Here is a 19,684-nt window from a genome sequence, read left to right on the forward strand (position 1 = left end):
TGCTTTGTATCGCAACAAGATCATAAGACCGTGCAGGACACCAACACCAATTACCCTGCCTAATAACAGTGTCTAGCTTAGCCTCCAGCTGGCTATTAGAATCATAAATGATTCTATACCCAAACTTGTCAACCAAAACTCAAAAGGGGTGCCAATTATCCACCCAAAGATGAATTTTACTTCCAGGACCAACATCAAACCTAAGAAACTCCCAAGCTATGTTTCAAATTTTGAGTAATTTCCTCCGGCATCAGGAACTGTTGTTAGGGATGCTTACTTTCCATTGGCGTAGTAGATAAGCCGGTCTGGCTACATTTTTATCTGATTCATTGATAATATTACAAAACAAAATACTCATATTTACAGGACAATTGGGGTAGATATGTATGATAATTTGATTTGATTACCATCAAATCTGATTACAATCAAACCAATCAAATTTGATTGCTAAAAAATCTGATTATGGGAGATTACAATCAATTACAATCAAATCTCGTCATATATTCTAACAATTTTACCCTGCCAAATTTTTAATTTTCTTAGTTTTACCTCCACAAACTTCAAATGCTAGTTCGATCTACCCTTGCCTGGCCTTCGTGTGCTTGCGCATGGATCTCACATTCCTACCATCTCCTCGGTTGGTGTTATTGATTTTTGGGTTATGGGTTGTAGTTTTGTAATTTTATTTTATTTTTTTTTGGTTTTAGCTTCTGTGCTGGTGTTTGTTGTTGTTTCCAAGTTGGGGTTCGGAAAGGGTTGAGGGACCTTTCGAGGTTCATGCCATTTCCCATGCCTCTTTGCTGTGTCATCCTTAGTACGCCTTGTCAAACCGCCTTAACTATTAACCATTTTTTTTGGTGTTCATGCCAATAATTCATATGGTTACGTCATTCTTTAGACGCATTTTCTTTTAATTTTTGTTTATCTACACTGATCTTGCTATTTTAGAGCTTATTGTTGGGTTACCAACCCTTTATTGTTGTTATTGTAGAGAATGTCGGTTTACAAAAAGATCATCGGATGTGATTTATAAATTTTAAGTTTTTGTTTAAAAAACAAATAATGACTTTTTTTTGGAAAACCCATCATGTTCCTCTAATAAAAACTTTTCCTTTAAAAAAACATCTCCCCACGTATTTTATTAGGGTGATAGGATACCCGTAGAATGTTTTGATTTTTTTTTTTTTTTTTCTATTTTCTATTTATAAATTTTAGCTTTAAAAAAATTTAAAAATAATGAGTTTTTTTTCTTTGGAAAACCCATCATTTTCTTCAAAGAATAGTTATTTCTTTAATTAATTTTTTATTTTTAGAGGAATAACTATTCCTCTATTTAGGGGAGTTATAGTGTGCTACCAAATAAAAAAAAAATGACTATTCCATAAAATTAAGAATAATCATTCTATTTCAGGGATCTTTTCCACATACCAAATGTGTAGCCTTCATGTTGACAAACTTTTTAGTGATACATATGTTCTCTAAATCAGCTGGTCCTTATAACTTATCATAAGATTACGATTAAGAATAATCATTTCGTTTCATGGGTCTATTCCACTAGTGGTTGAGTTCTAGAATGGCATACCGATCCCTATCTTCAGCTCAGATTAGCAGGATGTTAAGCCAAGTACTTCCAACTTTCTTGTGGAGTTAAGTGAAAAATGGAAGAAGAACCTGAGCCTTGAGACGTGGGGAAATTAAGTAATCCTCGTAGTTGATGTTTCTTTCTTGTTATTTCAAGTCTGCAGTAACAAAATGTACAGAGACAACTAGAATAGAAGGGTAGATACATCTACCAATATTAAAAGCTGTAGACTGTATGTCTGTATACATGTAATGTAATGTAACATTTACAGTCATCTAGAGCCAAGCTATGTTGAATCTAATGACTGAATAAGGCTATCAGCTTCACTAATCACATCAAATGGGTGTCTAAAGGCTTTAAACCTCAATTCCTCGCCAAATATACTTGGATCCGTTATAAGTTCATTAACAGCAGTTCGGCCTTCGAGCATGCTTACTACTGCAGACATGGCGGGTCTAAGTGCCGGTGATGAATTAGTGCATAATAGAGCTACTTTGATCATTCTAACTGCCTCCTCGTTGAACTCGGAACCCAACTTTGAATCGACCAGCTCCATTAGATTACCCTTTTGCATTAGAACAAAGGCCTGGAAGAAGCATAGAGAAGACAATGGAAATGAAATGTAGCAAATCAAAAGATATATATGTATCGTAGCCAAATGTACATAATAGAAAAATAAAAATATACACGTCATTAGCTGAACTCACGCCTAAAGCGAATGAGTCAATCTCAGCCTAGTTAGTTTATTTTGCTGCTCGAATCTAGAGTTACATATCACAATGACTAAGTCAGAAGGAAAGCCACAACGAAGCAACCATTCTTTGGGTTATGTTTCAAATTCATTTATTAAAAGGAAAACATCAATCTTACCCAATCTAGCAGGCAGACATAATCCTCATTTGGTCGATATTTCATGTTGTTCTTCCCAGCAACAAGTTCCAATGCAACAACACCAAAACTATAAACATCTGCTTTATAGGTTAAATAACCCCATAATGCATATTCTGGCGCCATGTATCCTCTGCAAAATAAAGATTTTATTTTGACTCCTGGTTGACTAGTATGAAGTTCTTATCTTATATATTCGAAAAAGTCCAACATGAATAGAAACTTAGTTACCATCTCATATTTCTCTTGCATTAGCATTCAGTTATGCAATTGATTAGCTACTAGAATTGATTGGTAATCCATTCCATCAAAGATGCACAAATTATTACCGACAGGGAAGAAGATAATTTCATCACTTTTGAAACTTGCTAATAAATAAATAATGCCCACACAAGTTGTCTGGTCATTGATCTCAAATTTAATGGGGTTGGTATTACATTTTTTTTTTTTTTTTTTGATGAATTAAAATCTGTGAACAACAATGTACAAAACACTCTAGCAGAGTAATCTACTAGAACCATAGGCCCAGAGGCCCTTACAACACAACCCACTATCTCAGCTCAACCAGTAGCCACTATACAAGCTACTCCCAACCTGACAATCAAAACAAAACTATATCAGAATTCAATACAGACAAACCACCTATACTGAAGACCCCATCAGCATCAAAACCCTGTTCCAGGAGAACCAGCAGCAGCCAATCTATACAGTAAGAAGCCAAGAACTGAAGCCCCTCAACCAGAAAAACAGCAGCTATACAAACAAAAGTGCGCACACCAGCACAACCCTTATTTCCAGCCCTATTCAGATCAAAAGAGTCAAAACCCAGACCTGAGCAGCAATACCAGCAACCAACAAAACAGCCAACACCTCAACCAGAATCAGCAACAAGCAGCCCAATCAGATCAAATCAAAACACGGATGGGAATATCCCAATTAGCACACAGCCGCATTTTCTCCACTGCTTTTAAACTTGCCCTTCCACATGATTCGGGATCTAACCTCCCAACTAATCCTTTGAACCATTTTCTCCTCCGAGATTAACATATTCCCAAACTTGACATCATTTCTTTGCCTCCACAAATGATAAACCACTGAGCCTCATGCAAGCCTACAAATCACAGCTTTTAAACTCTTTCCCTTTCAATCTTTCACTCCCTTTTTAATTACATCTTCCCACTCAAAAGGGATGTTATCCAGGTTGCATTTTTCCACAATGGCTTTCCAAATTCACGTGCTAAAACCACAACCAAAAAATAAGTGGTCCCTACATTCTATGCAACCTCTACAAAATAGACATTTAACCTCGCCTTTAGCTCCCCATTTCAGTAACCTATCCCCTGTAGAGAGGCTAATTTTTAACATCTTGTGGCTTTATAATTCCACAAGGTGTCAAGAATTTCTCTGTTTCACTTGGTGATGTAGCAGTTTTTGAGAATATTTGAAATGAAAGCATTGTTATAGGGAAACAGAATATTTGAACACATGTTTCTCCAAATTATATAATTCTTATTTAAGCCAAGGAAGTATATGTTTATGAGTAGAACTTATGTTAATGGTCAAATAGACAAATTTTTCTCCTTTTTTTCCCAATACTGCAAATTTTAAGCTACAAGGAAATTGAGCTAATTGTTTGTTGCATAAAGTATTGGAGCATAAGAAATCTACAGCAGATGATTAGTTCATGTTTCATGCTTAGACCAGTTTGCAAAGCATGAACATAGGTTGATAACTGTTGAATCATGTAGTTATGAATTTCTCAGCAAGTATGTTTGTGTTGCGAATGTGGAAAGCGAGCATCCTACCAAATGCTGAATTCAGGCTTTACAGAACTTTCCACATGGAAACTTTTCAAATATGCAGACTTTAAATGCTTCTTTGTTCTGGCTTAGTTTCAAGGCAGCATCTCACATAGACATTAAGGTTAATATCTGTCTGAATTATCTCTTAGTCGATAACTACACAGACCAAAAAGAAAAGCAACAAGTAGGTGTAACTTACATGGTTCCAGCAACTCGAGTGCTGATGTGGGTCTTTTCCTCTTCGTCAAGCTTGGCCAAACCAAAGTCAGAAATCTTTGGACTAAGGTCCGTATCCAGCAGCACATTGGTAGTTTTGATGTCTCTATGAACAATTCTCAAGGTTGATCCCTCATGCAAGAAAGCCAAACCTTTTGCTATGCCAATGCATATTTTCTGCCTCGTAGCCCAGTCCAATTCTAATCGGTATTCCTCTGGACCTGCATTTTTCATAGACAATCCAATGGGGAATTCATCAACTTAATCTTTGGACCATTTGTAGTGTTAGGTTCCAATGCTTCGGTCAACATAGAATACGAAAGTGAAAATAAAGCTTACCAAACAAAGCACGCGCTAGGCTATTGTTTTCCATGTATTCATATACCAAGAATAGTTGATTTCCTTCAACACAACATCCATACAATCTAACAAGATTTGGGTGTTGTAAAGCAGATATCATTCCTATTTCGTTTACAAATTCACGATTTCCTTGATTTGACTTTGAAGAAAGTTTCTTTACTGCAATTATAGTACCATCCAACAATATACCCTGCATCAGAAATAGAAAAATATACATTTTCAGGTATGTATTCATGATCCAATGAGATGCCTCTAGGTATGTAACAATTCACTCCCAACGCCACAATATTATCCGCTTTTGGTTCCCCTAAACCAGACTTTACAGGAGGTCACCCATTCAGATACTATTCTTGGATAAGCACGCTTAACTACTGAGTTCTGATAGGTTTACGGCCATCACAACTTTAATAAAACACGTTGTGTCAAGAAGGGTACGAATATACATATAAGCACATCCCCATTTATATACTCAGGCGATGTGGGACATCACAATCCCCCCCTCTTGGAACCCAGTGTTCTCGCTAACGACCCTCAAAGGATCACCCCATTCTTGACGTCCCATCGAGTGCCCGCTAGCGACCCTCATAAGGTTGTGCACACTCCCCAAATCTTAGGTTGGGCAATAACTCTGATACCATTTGTAATGACCCACTTTGTGACGTTCCACATTGCCTGGGTATGGGAATGAGGATGTGCTTATATGTATATTTGCACTCTTCCTGACATAATGCATTTTAAAGTCGTGATGGCTATGAACCTATCAGAAATCAGCAGTTAAACGTACTTATTTTAGAGTAATAGCAGGATGAGTGATCTCTTGGGAAGTCTAGTTTGGGAGAGCAAAAAGTAGACAATATTGTGGCGTTGGAGGTGAGTCGTTACAAGGTATATCATGGATAAGTCAATAAAAAAAAAATAGATATCCTAAAATTGAAGGAAGATGACATTGTGGGATACCTTGTATACAGATCCAAAACCACCTTCTCCAATCTTGTTTGCAACATCAAAGTTGTCAGTGGCTGCTTTGATTTGCCTATAGGTGAAAAAACCAGTTTGCAAATCTAATCCTCTCAGCTCTGTTAACGGAATGAAAAGATGAGGCTAAGAAGTCAGATTACACCTTATAAATGATATAATTAATTTTTTAATTGGTATTCTTGTGTCTATTGACTACTTAGAAGATGTTAGATAGAACGTGACCAAACAAACGCGGTGAGAAAGTAGTACCATACTGCTATTGGTCATAAACCCCAAGTTTACAAGATTTAGGGTTTCATTTTTTTTCCCATGTCTGCTTAGCAGTCGAAGGTGTATTGAGAATTGAAAAAAAAAAAAAAAAAAAAAAAAAAAAGGGCAGTTCATTGGTGCCTATTACCAAGAGATGTGCCTTTTGGTTCTTCAACACTTATGATAACATCATTTAGAGGACATTTCAAAAAGAGAGTTAATTGAAATCCATAATATTTTATCTCTCACATTTTTTTTATATGGGTCCTTCTTAGACATTTACTCAACTCAATGACCTCAAGCCATCCATCTCTCATGTAAATAAGCCTTCATTTAGATTTTATTAAAAACAATGATCCTAAATTTCTGTATGATCTGGTCACATCATATATGATTATGATTGAAACTAACTAACTCCAATACAAGTACCGGAAAAGCCAAAGAAAACTGTCAGGAAGACAGATTCTCATGTCTGCAATCCAGCAACGGTATAATTGCTTTGATGATCAACTTTGGATTGCTGGTTTTTCATCAAGGGAAAAATGTTAAATAATATAACATGCAGACTGCAATGATATATACAGCCCTTGGGAAATTGCTATACATTGTTTCAACTTCTTGAATAGTTGAAGAAGATAAAAATTATCCTATCTAATTTCTACATCAAAATGAGCGCCTGGTGATTACCTTTTTCCCTTGATATCCTGCCTCCTATGTATATTTTCCACATTAGAATGCCCAAAATCATAAAAATGAGCAATAGCGCTGATACTACAGCTCCAACAATAATGAATATCTTCTCGTCATCATTGGGGGGACTGAAATCTGCAAAAGAGATAAGAAGTTAAGGAGATTGATTATAAATTGCATTCTGGAATACAAGTAGTACCATACAGATAGACATAGGTGGACCAATCTAAAACAAGATATGAATGGATGGTTCAAACACACGGATATCAGAGTAAGAGTAAAGATCATAAGAATTTTGATTTCTTCCATCAACTAGTAGTTTAATCTTGTTTTAAGTAATACTTGTTACAGCAAATAATCATGGGTTTTACCTGAACTATATCTTGCTATGTTTTTATTGTTTATCAATCTAATAATGAAGAAACTGGATAGTAAAAAGATTCTCATACTTCATGAGATAGTTACCAGATTCAACAGAGATAGCTGAGATGAGAGGACCATATGTTCCTCTCTCTGGTGCACCTGTTGTCCCTTTCCCAGCCCAGTGAAAGCGGATTTGTAAAACTTTATTCCTCACAATTGCTTTAAATTCCCGAACAACTACTTTATCAACCCCTTGTGCAGCATTTTCAATATCAAAATTCTTTAACGCGAGTTTTTCCTGTAACAAATTAAATCAATAAAATTGTGTTCTATATATAAGCAAAACAAATATAAACTTGAACCTGGATATAAACATCAAATATCCGTCTTCCAAGACTATAAAAAGATCTGTTGACTCTGAATACTATCTCTGCAAAGTATAGTTTCACAGTATAATTTCCATTTGCCAAGCAACGTGCATAACACGTCAGAGAAAGAGGAGAGAGTCGTGCACTCGTGAATAATTCAGAGTTATTCATTCTCAATATTGACACATTATTTGCTATGTATTGATCTGAGGTACTATTGACATCCCAAAAATTTCCACTGCTACTGAATCCCCAACTAGCAATGTTAGGAACAAATTTTGCTGGACCAGCTTGGATTTGATCCCCTTCGTACTCTATGTTTCCATTAATAGTAGTTGCACTTCCACCACAATTTATACGCAATGAATACCGATCTACCCAAAAACAAAAACAACTTTTTAATGAAATAAAATATAAGCAAACATTATAAAGCAAAAAGGAAATAACTTTATCTTGCTTCATTTACTCAGTTGCCAATAAAAAGATGAAATATTTATTGTATTTTTTTCATTTATGAAAGAAAATATTATAAGGAAGGCCTGGCAACATAATAAAAGCATACACCTCATAATTTGAATAAGGTAATATAAATATAATATAAATACCTTTTGAGCATGGATAGGTCTGCAGGCACTCGCGGCCAAGTGTTCTTAATTAGTGTCATAAAAGAAAGAAGTGAAAACTTAGCAAATTAGAAAGAAAAAAGGAAATGCTTCTCCAAAATAAAAACGAAAAAAAAAAAAATGGTTCTTATAAGTTTACAAGCTAGAAGCTTACAAGTTGTTTTGTCCAGAGAAGCTCTCAAACAGATTCCTGATGAAATGAGAACCTAGTTAGTTTTCAAAAACTAGAATGCTTATGAAGAGGGTAAGTATGCAAACGTCAAGTAAACTTAAATTAAGATTAAAAAGGATAAGAAAAGCTCTAACAGGGTTTCTTGACAAGTAGGTGGTGCAGAGCTTTCTGAAAAGTTATTGTAAGAAAGATCTATTTGGCTGCACAAAAACTTATTTTCATTAATAACTCATTATAATCCCATAAGAAAAAGTATATTTGAAAAGGTTTTGATAAACTAAAGATAATTGTAAAAGAAATTCATTTGAATATTACAGAAACACCTAGACAGATAACATTTGACCCTTATAGAAGTAGTATGACTAACCACATCTAACATGTACTCTAAATCAGTAGTTTAACCTGTCAATTCCAGCTAAGACCACCAAATTTCCGTAACCAACTCAAAATTAATTGTCAACATCGTGTTTCCAAATATCAAAGATCCAACATAACAATGGAAAAAAAAAAAAAAAAAAAGTTTCCCTCTCTTCTTTTTTACTGGATTCACATGGTGCAAGAAGAAAATCTATGCTGGTAGCAAAATCAATGGAATTCACCCATTCAATATGAATGAAGGAGATCTCCCACGGGGCATAAAGGGATCATGAGATGAATCAATGTCCAAAGTAATGTATTTGAACATTATGATGTCTGTAAAGATTATATATCTGTAGCAACATTAAATAAAAATAAATAAATAAATAACATCACAGAAAAAGAAACTTGTCATGCAAAATTCAAATAGAGTTCAAGATGAAGTATATACTAGCGACTATCTCGGCTTTTGATCCAGTCTGGAATAGGCCCATTGAGCAAGTTGCTTGTCAGAAACCTGTTCAAATAAGCAACATAATCACGCTCTGGTTGAACACTTATCTATATCATCACTAAGGGAGAAAATTTTGAACGTAAAATATACTTTTTGATCATGTGTGTGTGTGTATGGTAATCATAAGCACTATAATCTCTTTGATGGTAGTGAAATTCCTTATATCTTCACCTATAAATATAGGAGAAAAGCCAAATAATTATTCTGACTGTGCTTTGAGCAGCTTTTTAATTTATTATTTGAGCTTCTCTGCAATAGAGCTAGATTTAGGGTTTTGACTCTACACTTACAGGGATTGCAAGTATGCTAGACCTTCAAAATCTGGAACCTTTCCTTCCAGTCTGTTGAAGCTGAGATCTCTGCATGGATATAATGATGAAGGTGTTACACAAACAAAAAAGGAACATAGGGGTATGTTTGATAATGGACTTAAAATGTGGCTTTTGTGTTTCCTTTGAAAAGGTGTTTTAATGTGGTATAAAGTGAAGTTTTTTGGTGGGTGAGAAGTGTCTTTAGGTGGGGTTCACTTAAGAATTGTTTCGTTGAGTTTTTTTTTTTTTTTTTTTTTTAAAAAAAAAAAAACACAAACACAAACAAACAAACTAAAAAACAAAACAAAACAAAACAAGAAAAAAAAAATTAAAAAAAAAATTAAAATGGCCATATGGCTACCTTACATGGAGGAGAGGGATGGTTGCGCAGCAACCCCTATCTGGTCAAGGTGTCCGCACGAACACCCATCCTAGTCAGGGTGGTTGCTTGCCACCCCTAACATGTTATGGTGGTTGCATGCCCACTTCTAACTAGCATAGAGGTGGCCGTGCAACAAACACTCTTTTCTTTTCTTTTTCTTCTTTGTTTTTTTTTTTTTTTTTTGAGTTTTTTAATTTTTCATTTTTTAAAGTAATAAGTTAGCCCCTAAACCTAAAAAAATTTAAGAACTTGTTTTGTCAAAATACTCCTATAAGAAGGTGTGTGTTCTCTAAAAATTTGTTTTGGAAAGTGATTTGTATTTTAAATTGTTTGTTAATGGTTTTGAGAAAAGTGTATTTTAGATTTTGAAAACTGAAAGTGTTTTCAAATACATTACCAAATAAAGCCATAATATACACGAAGAAAAAAATTGAAAGAGAGAATTAAATGTCTATATAACAATGGAGGTGTAGCTTAAAACAGATTCACAATTCAAGGACTTTTATTATTTTCATTCTAATGAAAAGAATGCACCATAGACAGCCTAACTAGAGTGTGCATTGTTCAAAGGTATCTTATAGCAGTTGCCACAATGGGACAAAGGAGTAGGAGGGGTGGATCAGGGCTGACATGCCTACAATGAGTATTGGTTGACAACCTTAGATAGCTGCTTTCTAAAAGAAGTAGGCTGTAAAGATTAGAAGCAATCACTATTGTTTTTCCAAGGATAAAGGATGAAAGCAGATAACTAATTACTACATATTCATAAGATGACCGACGTTTCCTACCCCTTTTTTTAAACTAATCTTACTCCAAAACTACACCTCGGTTTAATGGTTTCAGCAGATGATCTTAATTCTAGAAGATAATGACCAAAATCTTTATTTGAAATAGTTATCCACTATTAGCTTTAAGAATAGAGTACCATGAAAACCCAAAAGCCCATATATTTTAAGGTGCCAATATCTACTTATACTACTCAAAAACAATTAGGAAAAAAGAAAACTTCACGCATCTGTATGTATGAACAGTATAATGTTCCTAATGGGGATAGTCCAACCATCTGGGGTTTGTAGTTCAGTAATATTTCAGTAAATGAAAAAAAAAAAAAAAAAAAAAAAAGAGGAAAACAGAAAAAGAAAGAAGAACTACAGAATTTGCAGTGGTGTCATTTCTGATATATATGCGGGGATTGGTCCGGAGAGATTGCAGCTCCTCAACATCCTGCAATGTCAACTGCCATCATCTAAGCAAAATTGCTCAAGTTTGTATCACTTTAGTTCTTGAAACTTTACAGAAAAAGAATCACTTACAATCTTTTCATGCCTTTCATGTTACTTAAGGGTGGAAATTCAGAACCCTCACCAAGTAAGTCACTAATCCTTCTGCACTAAATTGCATTATTAATAACTGTTAGTGTCTTAAGCAACAAGTCTTGTTAATTTGAGTATCACATGAAGATGCGAAATAGATTATGCAACCCAAGGGTATTTCGAAGGCAGAACTTACAGCTCGGTTAAACTACTTAGGATAGAAATGCTAGAAGGAATGGGCCCCTGAAGACCACTAGCTTGAATCTCTCTGTTAAAAACAAAATTATAATGGGTTAGAACCTGAATGTTCTACTAGAAGAGATTTTAACATTATCAGGAAAAATAAAAAATAAAACACGTACAATTTATGAAGTTGTTTCCAACTTTGAAAGAAGTCAGGTATTCTTCCAGTGAAGTTGTTACTGCTAATCCTACTGCATATAGCCAAATTGGAAATGAGACTGAATAACATAGAAAGCTGAAGTTTTTCGAGTAAATGTATCAAATTACTATAAGTATAGAAATGGGTTGTAACCACTTACAGTTCCATTAATTTGGTTAGATTAGTGAGAGCTTTTGGCAACTCTCCAGTGAGATTGTTAGCACTAAGAATACTGCAGTCATCAATTGCGGTGTTCAGACTAGTTCAACTTAGTGGATAATTAAGAAAAGAATAATGAAATATGATTTGAAAATGGGATCCGGCTACTATGCGGTGCTTAAAAGTACCGCATATCTGCGGTACTTTTAAGCACCTGCTGAGATTCAGCCTTCCCCTTTTTAATGTTTTTTCTTTTTCTTATTTTTTTCTCTCTCTCTTGGCTTTGTGGGAAAATGTACAGCCGTTCCTCCTTTTTAGTTCTTTTGTCTTTTTGCTTTTAACTCCGTGAAGGATCCGTTAAACAGAAGCTGCTGATTTGGGTTTTTTTTTTTTTTTTCTCTCTCTCTCTCTCATTCACAACGACGCGGGAAACTAAAACTGAAATAAACAAAAATTGCCAAACAAAGGCTCGTCTCTTTGCTACCGCGGGAAACCAAACTGAAGGGTCTCAATTTTACACCGCATCTCTCGCTCTCGTTTGCTTGCTTTCAAGATTTCCATTTTTTGTCTAAATAATCAAGATTTCCATTCACAACGACACAGGAAACCAAAACTGAGGAAAATCTAAATAATCAAGGTGAACACAAGTAAAAATGGCGCCGAGTTCGCACATGTTTCCAGATAAAGAGGCCATCCAAGACTCTCATGACAGGTTAGTTTGTGTTTTGTGTATTGTTTTTATCAGTTTAGAAGTTTTTATTGTTTATGAAAGCAAAAAAAAAAATCCTTTTTGAAATGGTGTACCGTGAAAGAAATAATTTTTGTTATAAAAGAGATGTATTTTTGTGTGAACGAACAAAAAAACTGTTCTGTAATGCCCAATCATATAATTATTTTTTATAGAACCTACTTGTTGGGATGTATTTCCCTTTTAAAGAAAAGAAAAAATGTGTTGAAATATTCTATCAAAATTGACATAGCATCTTTTAAGTCTTCTAGCATATTCTAACAAGATTTCAAGATTGTTACACATTTATATTTATCTTTTGAATAGTTATATGGAGGAGACGAACAAGAACAATGAAAATGTAGTTATTGATTATAAGCCAAAGCTTGACATGGAGTTTGGTTCTGAACAAGAGGCATACGACTTTTATAATGAGTATGGACGAAATTATGGGTTTAGTATTCGTAAAGATTGGTGTAATAAAAGAAAGGTAGATGGCGTGGTGACTTCAAGACAATTTGTATGTTGTAAAGAGGGATTTCGAGACGAATGGGAGAGAGATGGTCAAAAAACACGTGAACGAGCTGAAACAAGGACAGGTTGCCAAGCACATATGAAGATTCGACTTGATAAAAAGAAGGAGAAATATTGTATACAGAGCCTTGAGCTCAGTCATAATCATGCTCTTCATGTTTCACAATGTGCTCACATGATGCCATCACAACGAAGGATTTCACATGCACAAGCATTGGAAATTGATTTGGCTTATGATAGTGATATAAAATTGAAAGATTCGTATGAGTTTATGGGTAGACAAGCTGGTGGAAAAGATGTTCTTGGTTACACCAAGCAAGATCATAAAAATTACCTTCACAGCAAGCGACAACGAGAGCTGAAATATGGTGAGTCAGGGTGTTTACTTAGATACTTTGAAAAGAAAAAGTGAGAGAATTTTTCCTTTTATTATTCATTACAGTTGGATGCTGCAGAACAAATAACAAATATTTTTTGGGCAGATGCGCAAATGATTGTTGATTATAAGTTATTTGGTGATGTAGTTTCTTTTGATACGACATACAGAACTAATAAGGAATATCGACCGCTTGCAATGTTTGTTGGGTTTAATCATCATAGAGAGGTTGTGATATTTGGGGCAGCACTTTTATACGATGAAACTATAGAGTCCTTTGAGTGGTTGTTTGAAACTTTTTTTGAGGCAATGTCAGGGAAGAAGCCAAATACAATCTTTACTGATCAAGATCCAGTAATGGCGAAAGCTATCTCAGTGGTGATGCCTAATACTTACCATCGATTGTGTACGTGGCATTTAATGCAAAATGCTTTGAAACATATTGGTCATTTATTAAGAGGTGAGAATGGGTTTAGAAGTGATCTTAATGCATGTTTTAAAGTTTGGGAAGAGGAAGATGAGTTCCTTAGTGCTTGGGATGCTATACTTCATAAGTACAATGTATGTGATAATTCTTGGCTACAACGTTTATTTGAAGTGAAAGAGAAATGGGCTAAAGCATATGTCAAGATGTCTTTTTCTGCAGGAATGACTTCAACACAATTGAGTGAAAGTTTGAATGCTGACTTGAAGGATTATTTACAGTCAGATTATGATATTGTAAAGTTCTTCACACATTTTGATAGATTACTTAATGATAAGCGTTACAAGGAATTGTTGGCGGAGTATAATTTAAGACAAAAGTTACCAAAGATTAAGATGTTATCACCTATGTTGGTACAAGCGGCAAAGATTTATACTTCTCAACCATTTTTGAAGTTTCAAAAGCAATATGAAGAGTTCCAAGGAACTTATGTCAAGGAGTGTATTGAAAGAAACTCATCTCATGAATATATAGTGTCATTTTATGATAAGCCTCAAGATCGTAGAGTCATTTGGAATTCTTTGGAACACAGTGTTTCATGTAGTTGCAGAAAGTTTGAGAGATGTGGAATTTTGTGTGGACATGCTTTAAAAATTCTTGATGTTATGAATATCAAGGTACTTCCAAAGAAGTACATCCTTAAGAGATGGACAAAAGATGCAAGAAATGAGATTGTGCAAGACTTCAACGGACATGAAATAATAATAGATACCAATTTAGAATTCACAACTCGATATAAGTCCTTGTGCCCCTTGTATGTCAAACTTATCAGTCGAGCAGCTGAATGTGAAGAAGCATACAAGATAGCATTGGAAAACTATACTGAGTTGAACAAAAAGATTGAAGATGTCATGAGAAGGAAATCCGATCTTTGCCAAGTTGATAATTCTCAAGAAAATCCATTAAATGAAGATGTCATAAGTGCTAAAGGCCTAAAAAAGAAGCAAGGTTGTAAGGGAAAGCGTCGGATCAAAAGTTCTATTGAAGTGGCTATAAAGAAGAAGAAAAGTATCAACAATCATCACCCGCAAGCAAATCAGCATTTACAAGTAGTTACCTCATAGCTTTATATTTTGTTTCACATTTATACATGTTATTTATTTAATGTGAGCTTCATTTACTAATCCATGTGTAACTAAAATAGGGTCAATGTACGACTTCATCAATGCATGGAGCTGACAGTTTTAATCCTTTGTCATTATGTCATTCAGATCAGGTACCAATACTTCACCTTTTTCTTTGCCCTTTTTTATTGTTTTCATTTCACTTTATTTTATTTTAAGAAATTATATATAGTTATTGATCAATAATATATGGCATAGGATTTATACATACCTCATGCTGCAGCTAATGCCCCTTGTAGTCTTTATCCTTCATCAATACATCAGGTACTATTCTAATAAAATTTTATTTAAGGCACGTAGAATGCTAGTGCTAATCACTATTGTAATGCTTCTTTCATTTGGAAAATTGCAGGATACCGAGAGTAATTCATGTCTCCTTACAAGTTTGAACATTCATGATACGACTCTATGGAATTTCTTTCCTAACCGTTAGTTGGTGTTGCTCAGTTTCTTTTTATCTGAAAAATTTGTTGGATTGTCCAAAATAAATTCTTGTCCCTTTTGCACTAGCTTTTGTTATTTGAATGTTCAAACTTGGAATAGATTGCAACATGGGTAGAGCTTTTTGTTTTATGTAATTACAAGATATGGTTAGTGTCAACTAGTTCCAATTCTATCAAGTAGAACTACAACCGTTATTGCTCTATACCACTGAGTTTTATCTATCTTTTCTGTAGACAGTTCAAATCCAGCACAACTAAGAGTGTTGCAGTAAAATCATCATTGTTCTTCAAAAAAAAAAAAAAAAGTAAAATCATCATTGTACAATTTGTGCCATAAAAAAGCAACGTTGATAACACTCAAATAAAAAAATTTCATTAATTCAACAGAATTTTTACAATGAAGTAAAATGCAACTGCACATTTACAAAAGATGTAGCTAGTCAAGCATTCTCATAGTTGTACATTTCATATACACTTATTCTCATGGGGTACAAACATTCTCAGAGTTGCTGCATTATCAATTTATCATAACAACTGCAAATTAGTAATGCCTAGAGTAAACGGCCTTGTCTCTTCTAGTAGCTGTCCATAATCTGGCTTTTGTAGCTCTATTAGTGCAAGTTTCAGTTGGATACTTCTTATCTTTATGGCTAAAGAAATACCATTCCTTCTGCTCTTCAGATTCTATTTTGTACAATTCTACACCTCCAAAATTAGCAAAAAGGTAAATAAAAAAAATGTTGATTGCCCAACCAAACAAAGATAAAGCAACTAACAGCAATAGGAGTGAACTCTGTTTTGCAATATATCCAAATACATAGGCAAAATTAGAGGTTCTCAAAGAAATCTAATATTAAGCAAAATACAATCAATATGAAAAATGACAAGTTACATGCCTGTCTTTTAACACTAAAACCGGGTTCCATCATCTCGAGCTTGGGAGCAATATGGACTACACAACCACCTCCACATACAAATTACAAGATGTAAAGTGACACTCTATAAATTACAAGAAATGGTTATATGGCATATTTTAACAACCACAAAAATCATGTACACATATCAAGAAAAACAAAGTCGTAGCAAAGATATATGAGTCACCCAACAGATGTTCTTCAGAATTCTAGAACTTGTACCAGAAATAGTAAAATAGACAACAATTTCTGCAGAACTTGTACAAGAATTCCAGAACTTGAATCATGGGTGCTAGCAGAAACCCATCAATTTTTGCTTTAAACACTTGTCAATCTTCTCCTTCACCCTTGCCCTCTGCTTTTCCTGCATGTTCTAAGAAATGACACTCTGGGTTACATCAGAATCACTTACAAACCCACAATTTTACAACAAAACCTAATAAAAAAACCCAAATCACTTCCGCTGTGCAGTCCCTGCAATCCGACCAAGAGAAGAAGCTGATTCGGCCTTTGAATTCGACGTTGCTCTTGACCTTCACGACCACCTTCATCCTAGAGAGATCGAACTCGGTCATGCCGCCCGATTTCGTCGTCGTCTTCGAAGAGTCTGCCGCCGAGAAGCTGCTGCTCCTCTCGCGGATGAACTTCCCGATGACCGGGATGTCTACGGACAACCACTGCGAGTGCTGGAACGAGACCTCGCCGTTTGAAGAAGAATCGCTTGGGGGAGACTTCTACTGCGGTAGATAGCTGTGAATGAAAGAGAGAGAGGAAAAAAAAAGAAAAGTAACGGAGGCTAGTCAGATACACGGACACAGAGTTAAAAGAAAAAAGAAAAGCCAAATACGAAAAAAAAAAAAAAAAAAAAAAAAAAAAAAAAAAAAAAAGTTAAAAAGGGGAAGGCTGAATCTCAGCCGGATATGCGGTACTTTTAAGCACCGCATAGTAGCCGGATCCTTGAAAATGAATAGAAAGATTAAAAAAGAACACTGACAGATTCTCCAGGTTAACTAAATTCCCAAGCTCAGGGGGAATAATTCCAGAAAACAGATTGTTCTCTATGCTCCTGAAAATATTCGTCAATAATAAAGCTCAGCCAAAGCAAATCAAAGTTTAGAAAAAGGGTGAGCATGAAAGATACAATACGAGCATACATGTATATAAGAGTGGTAATGTTTCCCAGGTAGTTTGGGATTTGTCCTGATAACTTGTTTACAGTAATGGACCTGCAATGGATCAGCTTAATGCAATAAGAAAGAGCATTCACTAGCCAACCTAAGACATGAATTCAGTGTTTTAAAATGGTAACAGAGTTAAACGTCCTGAATTCGAACCTTGTTTCCAATCACTTCTCATTTTAATTAGATATTTCACATGTTGAACGTCATTAATTAAATGAGAGTTTGGATTCACATGTGAGGAGGAGAGAGCTTTCAAATACAAATTAAAGGATTAAACTAACCCATTTCTATGAGCTGACTCTTTTTAGAATAAGTAGTGATTTTACGTTCAAGAAGTAACTTACAGGTATTCCAACTTTGTAGAACCCCATTCGGGTGGTATTGTACCAGCGAGGTAGTTTCGAGTGAGGTCACTACAAGCAAGAAGAAAGTGGGCTGTTACTGTTGGATTAGAAGCTCGAATCAATTTTCAGGAACAAATTGTTGGTGACTTCTTACATCGTCTTTAGGTAGGGTAGCTTCACCAGGGAAGGTGGAAGCACACCATCAAGATCCTGCCCTTTAAGAAATCTGTAACAAGAATAGTTATAGGTAAAAGATAAAATGTCATCTGATTATTACTAGGAGAAGGATCATCTTCACGAATTTATGTTTGAACAGACGATGGCAAAATCCAAAATTTCGCTGGCTCAGAAGTAAACCATCCTTCAACCCAATCTGCAATTTCCCAGATTATGGAGCTAGAAAGCAAGGGCTAAAGAGCATACATCAGAATACTAGCCCTCAACCCATCGAACTACAGAATCATAGTCTCCCTTTCCCGAGAGCGCCCCTTTGTCTACAGAGACAAGCGAGCGTCCCTTCATCTTCTAGAGCTCGTCTCTCTCTCTCCCCTCCTCCAATGGGCTCCTTCTCTCAGTCAGTGTTTTGATCTTCCTAAGAGAGCATCACCCCCGCCCCTTCCGTTTTTTTTTTTTTTTTTTTTTTTTTTTTTTTTTTTCTCTTTCTCTCTCTCTAACGAACTTGACCCACGCGCCACCCCCCGCAATTTCACCGGCCTCCACTGCTCTGTTGGCCTCATCTGCCTGTGCGAGTGCACAACCCTGCTTCTTTTGCTCACGTGGCACATTCACTTTTAATTTTAATTAAATAATTAAATTTAAGATTTTTTTTTTAAATAGAGGTTTGAAATTCAAACTTATACCTTAATTCATCTCTTATTTTGGTTAAATGATTAAGTTTAAGAAATGAGTAATGTTATATACTCTTTCAAATTAGTAGGTAATTTGTAATAGGGGTGAAAATGTAAGTGAATAATAACCACAAAAACCATTATAATTCACATATACAGATACATATAGTGGTTTTAAGGTATGCTGATGCAATTAATAATCATGTCCGCATTTCCTTAATATAATATATATAATTAAATTCACCAAAACGATATGATTTTGGTTTTCGTTTTGGATTCGGTAAATTTAGGACCTTTAGATTATGTTTGCGTTTTTTCACTATCATCTCAAAGTCATACCTCACTACATTTACTTTTTTATTTTCTTTTATTTTCTTTAGGAAATTCAAATCTCGATTACTTTATAAGACAATAACCTTGTATAGCTAATAATCATGAATTGATACAAATGCATATACGGATACCTAAAAGTGATAACCGCATTATATGAATATAGATACAAATATTGGTAATAACCACATCCGCATTTTCACTCCTAAATTTTGTAATGTCTTTCTCAAACTTATAATTGAAACAATTATCAAAAAATTGCAATGTACCCTTTTTGTCTCACGAAAAGACTAAAATACCTCCAAAAAAATCTCAAAAAGACAAATGCTCTTATAAATTTTTTAAAAAAAAAAAAAAATGGCGCCATAGGATGATGGGTCACCAATTTTTTTTTTTTAAAAAAAAAACATTTTTTATGTTTTAATATTTTAATATTTTGAAAATATTGCATACTGACTACTACTACCAAGAATCAATATGTGTACCAGTGTACTTTTTCTCTTTCTTTCTTTCTTTTTTTCAAAAAATAAAATAATAAAATAATAATAATAATAAATAATAAAATAAAATAAAAAAGAGTATGGATCAGTAGAGTTAAGGGATCACGATTCCCTACAATTTTTTCTTCTCAAATTTTGAAATTTTGGCTATTTCTAAGCATCAAAACGTT

General features: G+C 34.7%; 1 protein-coding gene across 4 annotated transcripts; it reads right to left on the minus strand.

Moving 5' to 3' along the window:
* Positions 1–1,710: 1,710 nt before the first annotated feature.
* LOC133869652 (probable LRR receptor-like serine/threonine-protein kinase At1g07650) lies at positions 1,711–18,449 on the minus strand. 4 transcript variants are annotated; one of them, XM_062306709.1, is made up of 23 exons: positions 18,260–18,449; positions 17,991–18,062; positions 17,837–17,905; positions 17,466–17,537; positions 17,306–17,377; positions 11,711–11,782; positions 11,531–11,602; positions 11,365–11,436; positions 11,169–11,240; positions 11,008–11,079; positions 9,453–9,521; positions 9,100–9,165; positions 8,426–8,491; positions 8,274–8,309; positions 8,102–8,145; positions 7,491–7,870; positions 7,231–7,426; positions 6,763–6,900; positions 5,806–5,924; positions 4,828–5,038; positions 4,472–4,709; positions 2,453–2,603; positions 1,711–2,168 (listed from the first exon to the last, which is right to left on the minus strand). In XM_062306709.1, coding segments are annotated over exons 4-23 (2,448 nt in total). In that variant the 5' UTR covers positions 17,468–17,537; positions 17,837–17,905; positions 17,991–18,062; positions 18,260–18,449; the 3' UTR covers positions 1,711–1,868. The 4 variants fall into 4 exon arrangements, with proteins under 4 accessions (XP_062162693.1, XP_062162692.1, XP_062162695.1 ...); XM_062306708.1 differs by having other exon boundaries at positions 17,991–18,449; XM_062306711.1 differs by lacking the exons at positions 17,306–17,377; positions 17,466–17,537 and having other exon boundaries at positions 17,991–18,449.
* Positions 18,450–19,684: the final 1,235 nt, after the last annotated feature.

This window comes from Alnus glutinosa, chromosome 5 (genome assembly GCF_958979055.1).
Source record: "Alnus glutinosa chromosome 5, dhAlnGlut1.1, whole genome shotgun sequence".
NCBI lineage: Eukaryota > Viridiplantae > Streptophyta > Magnoliopsida > Fagales > Betulaceae > Alnus > Alnus glutinosa.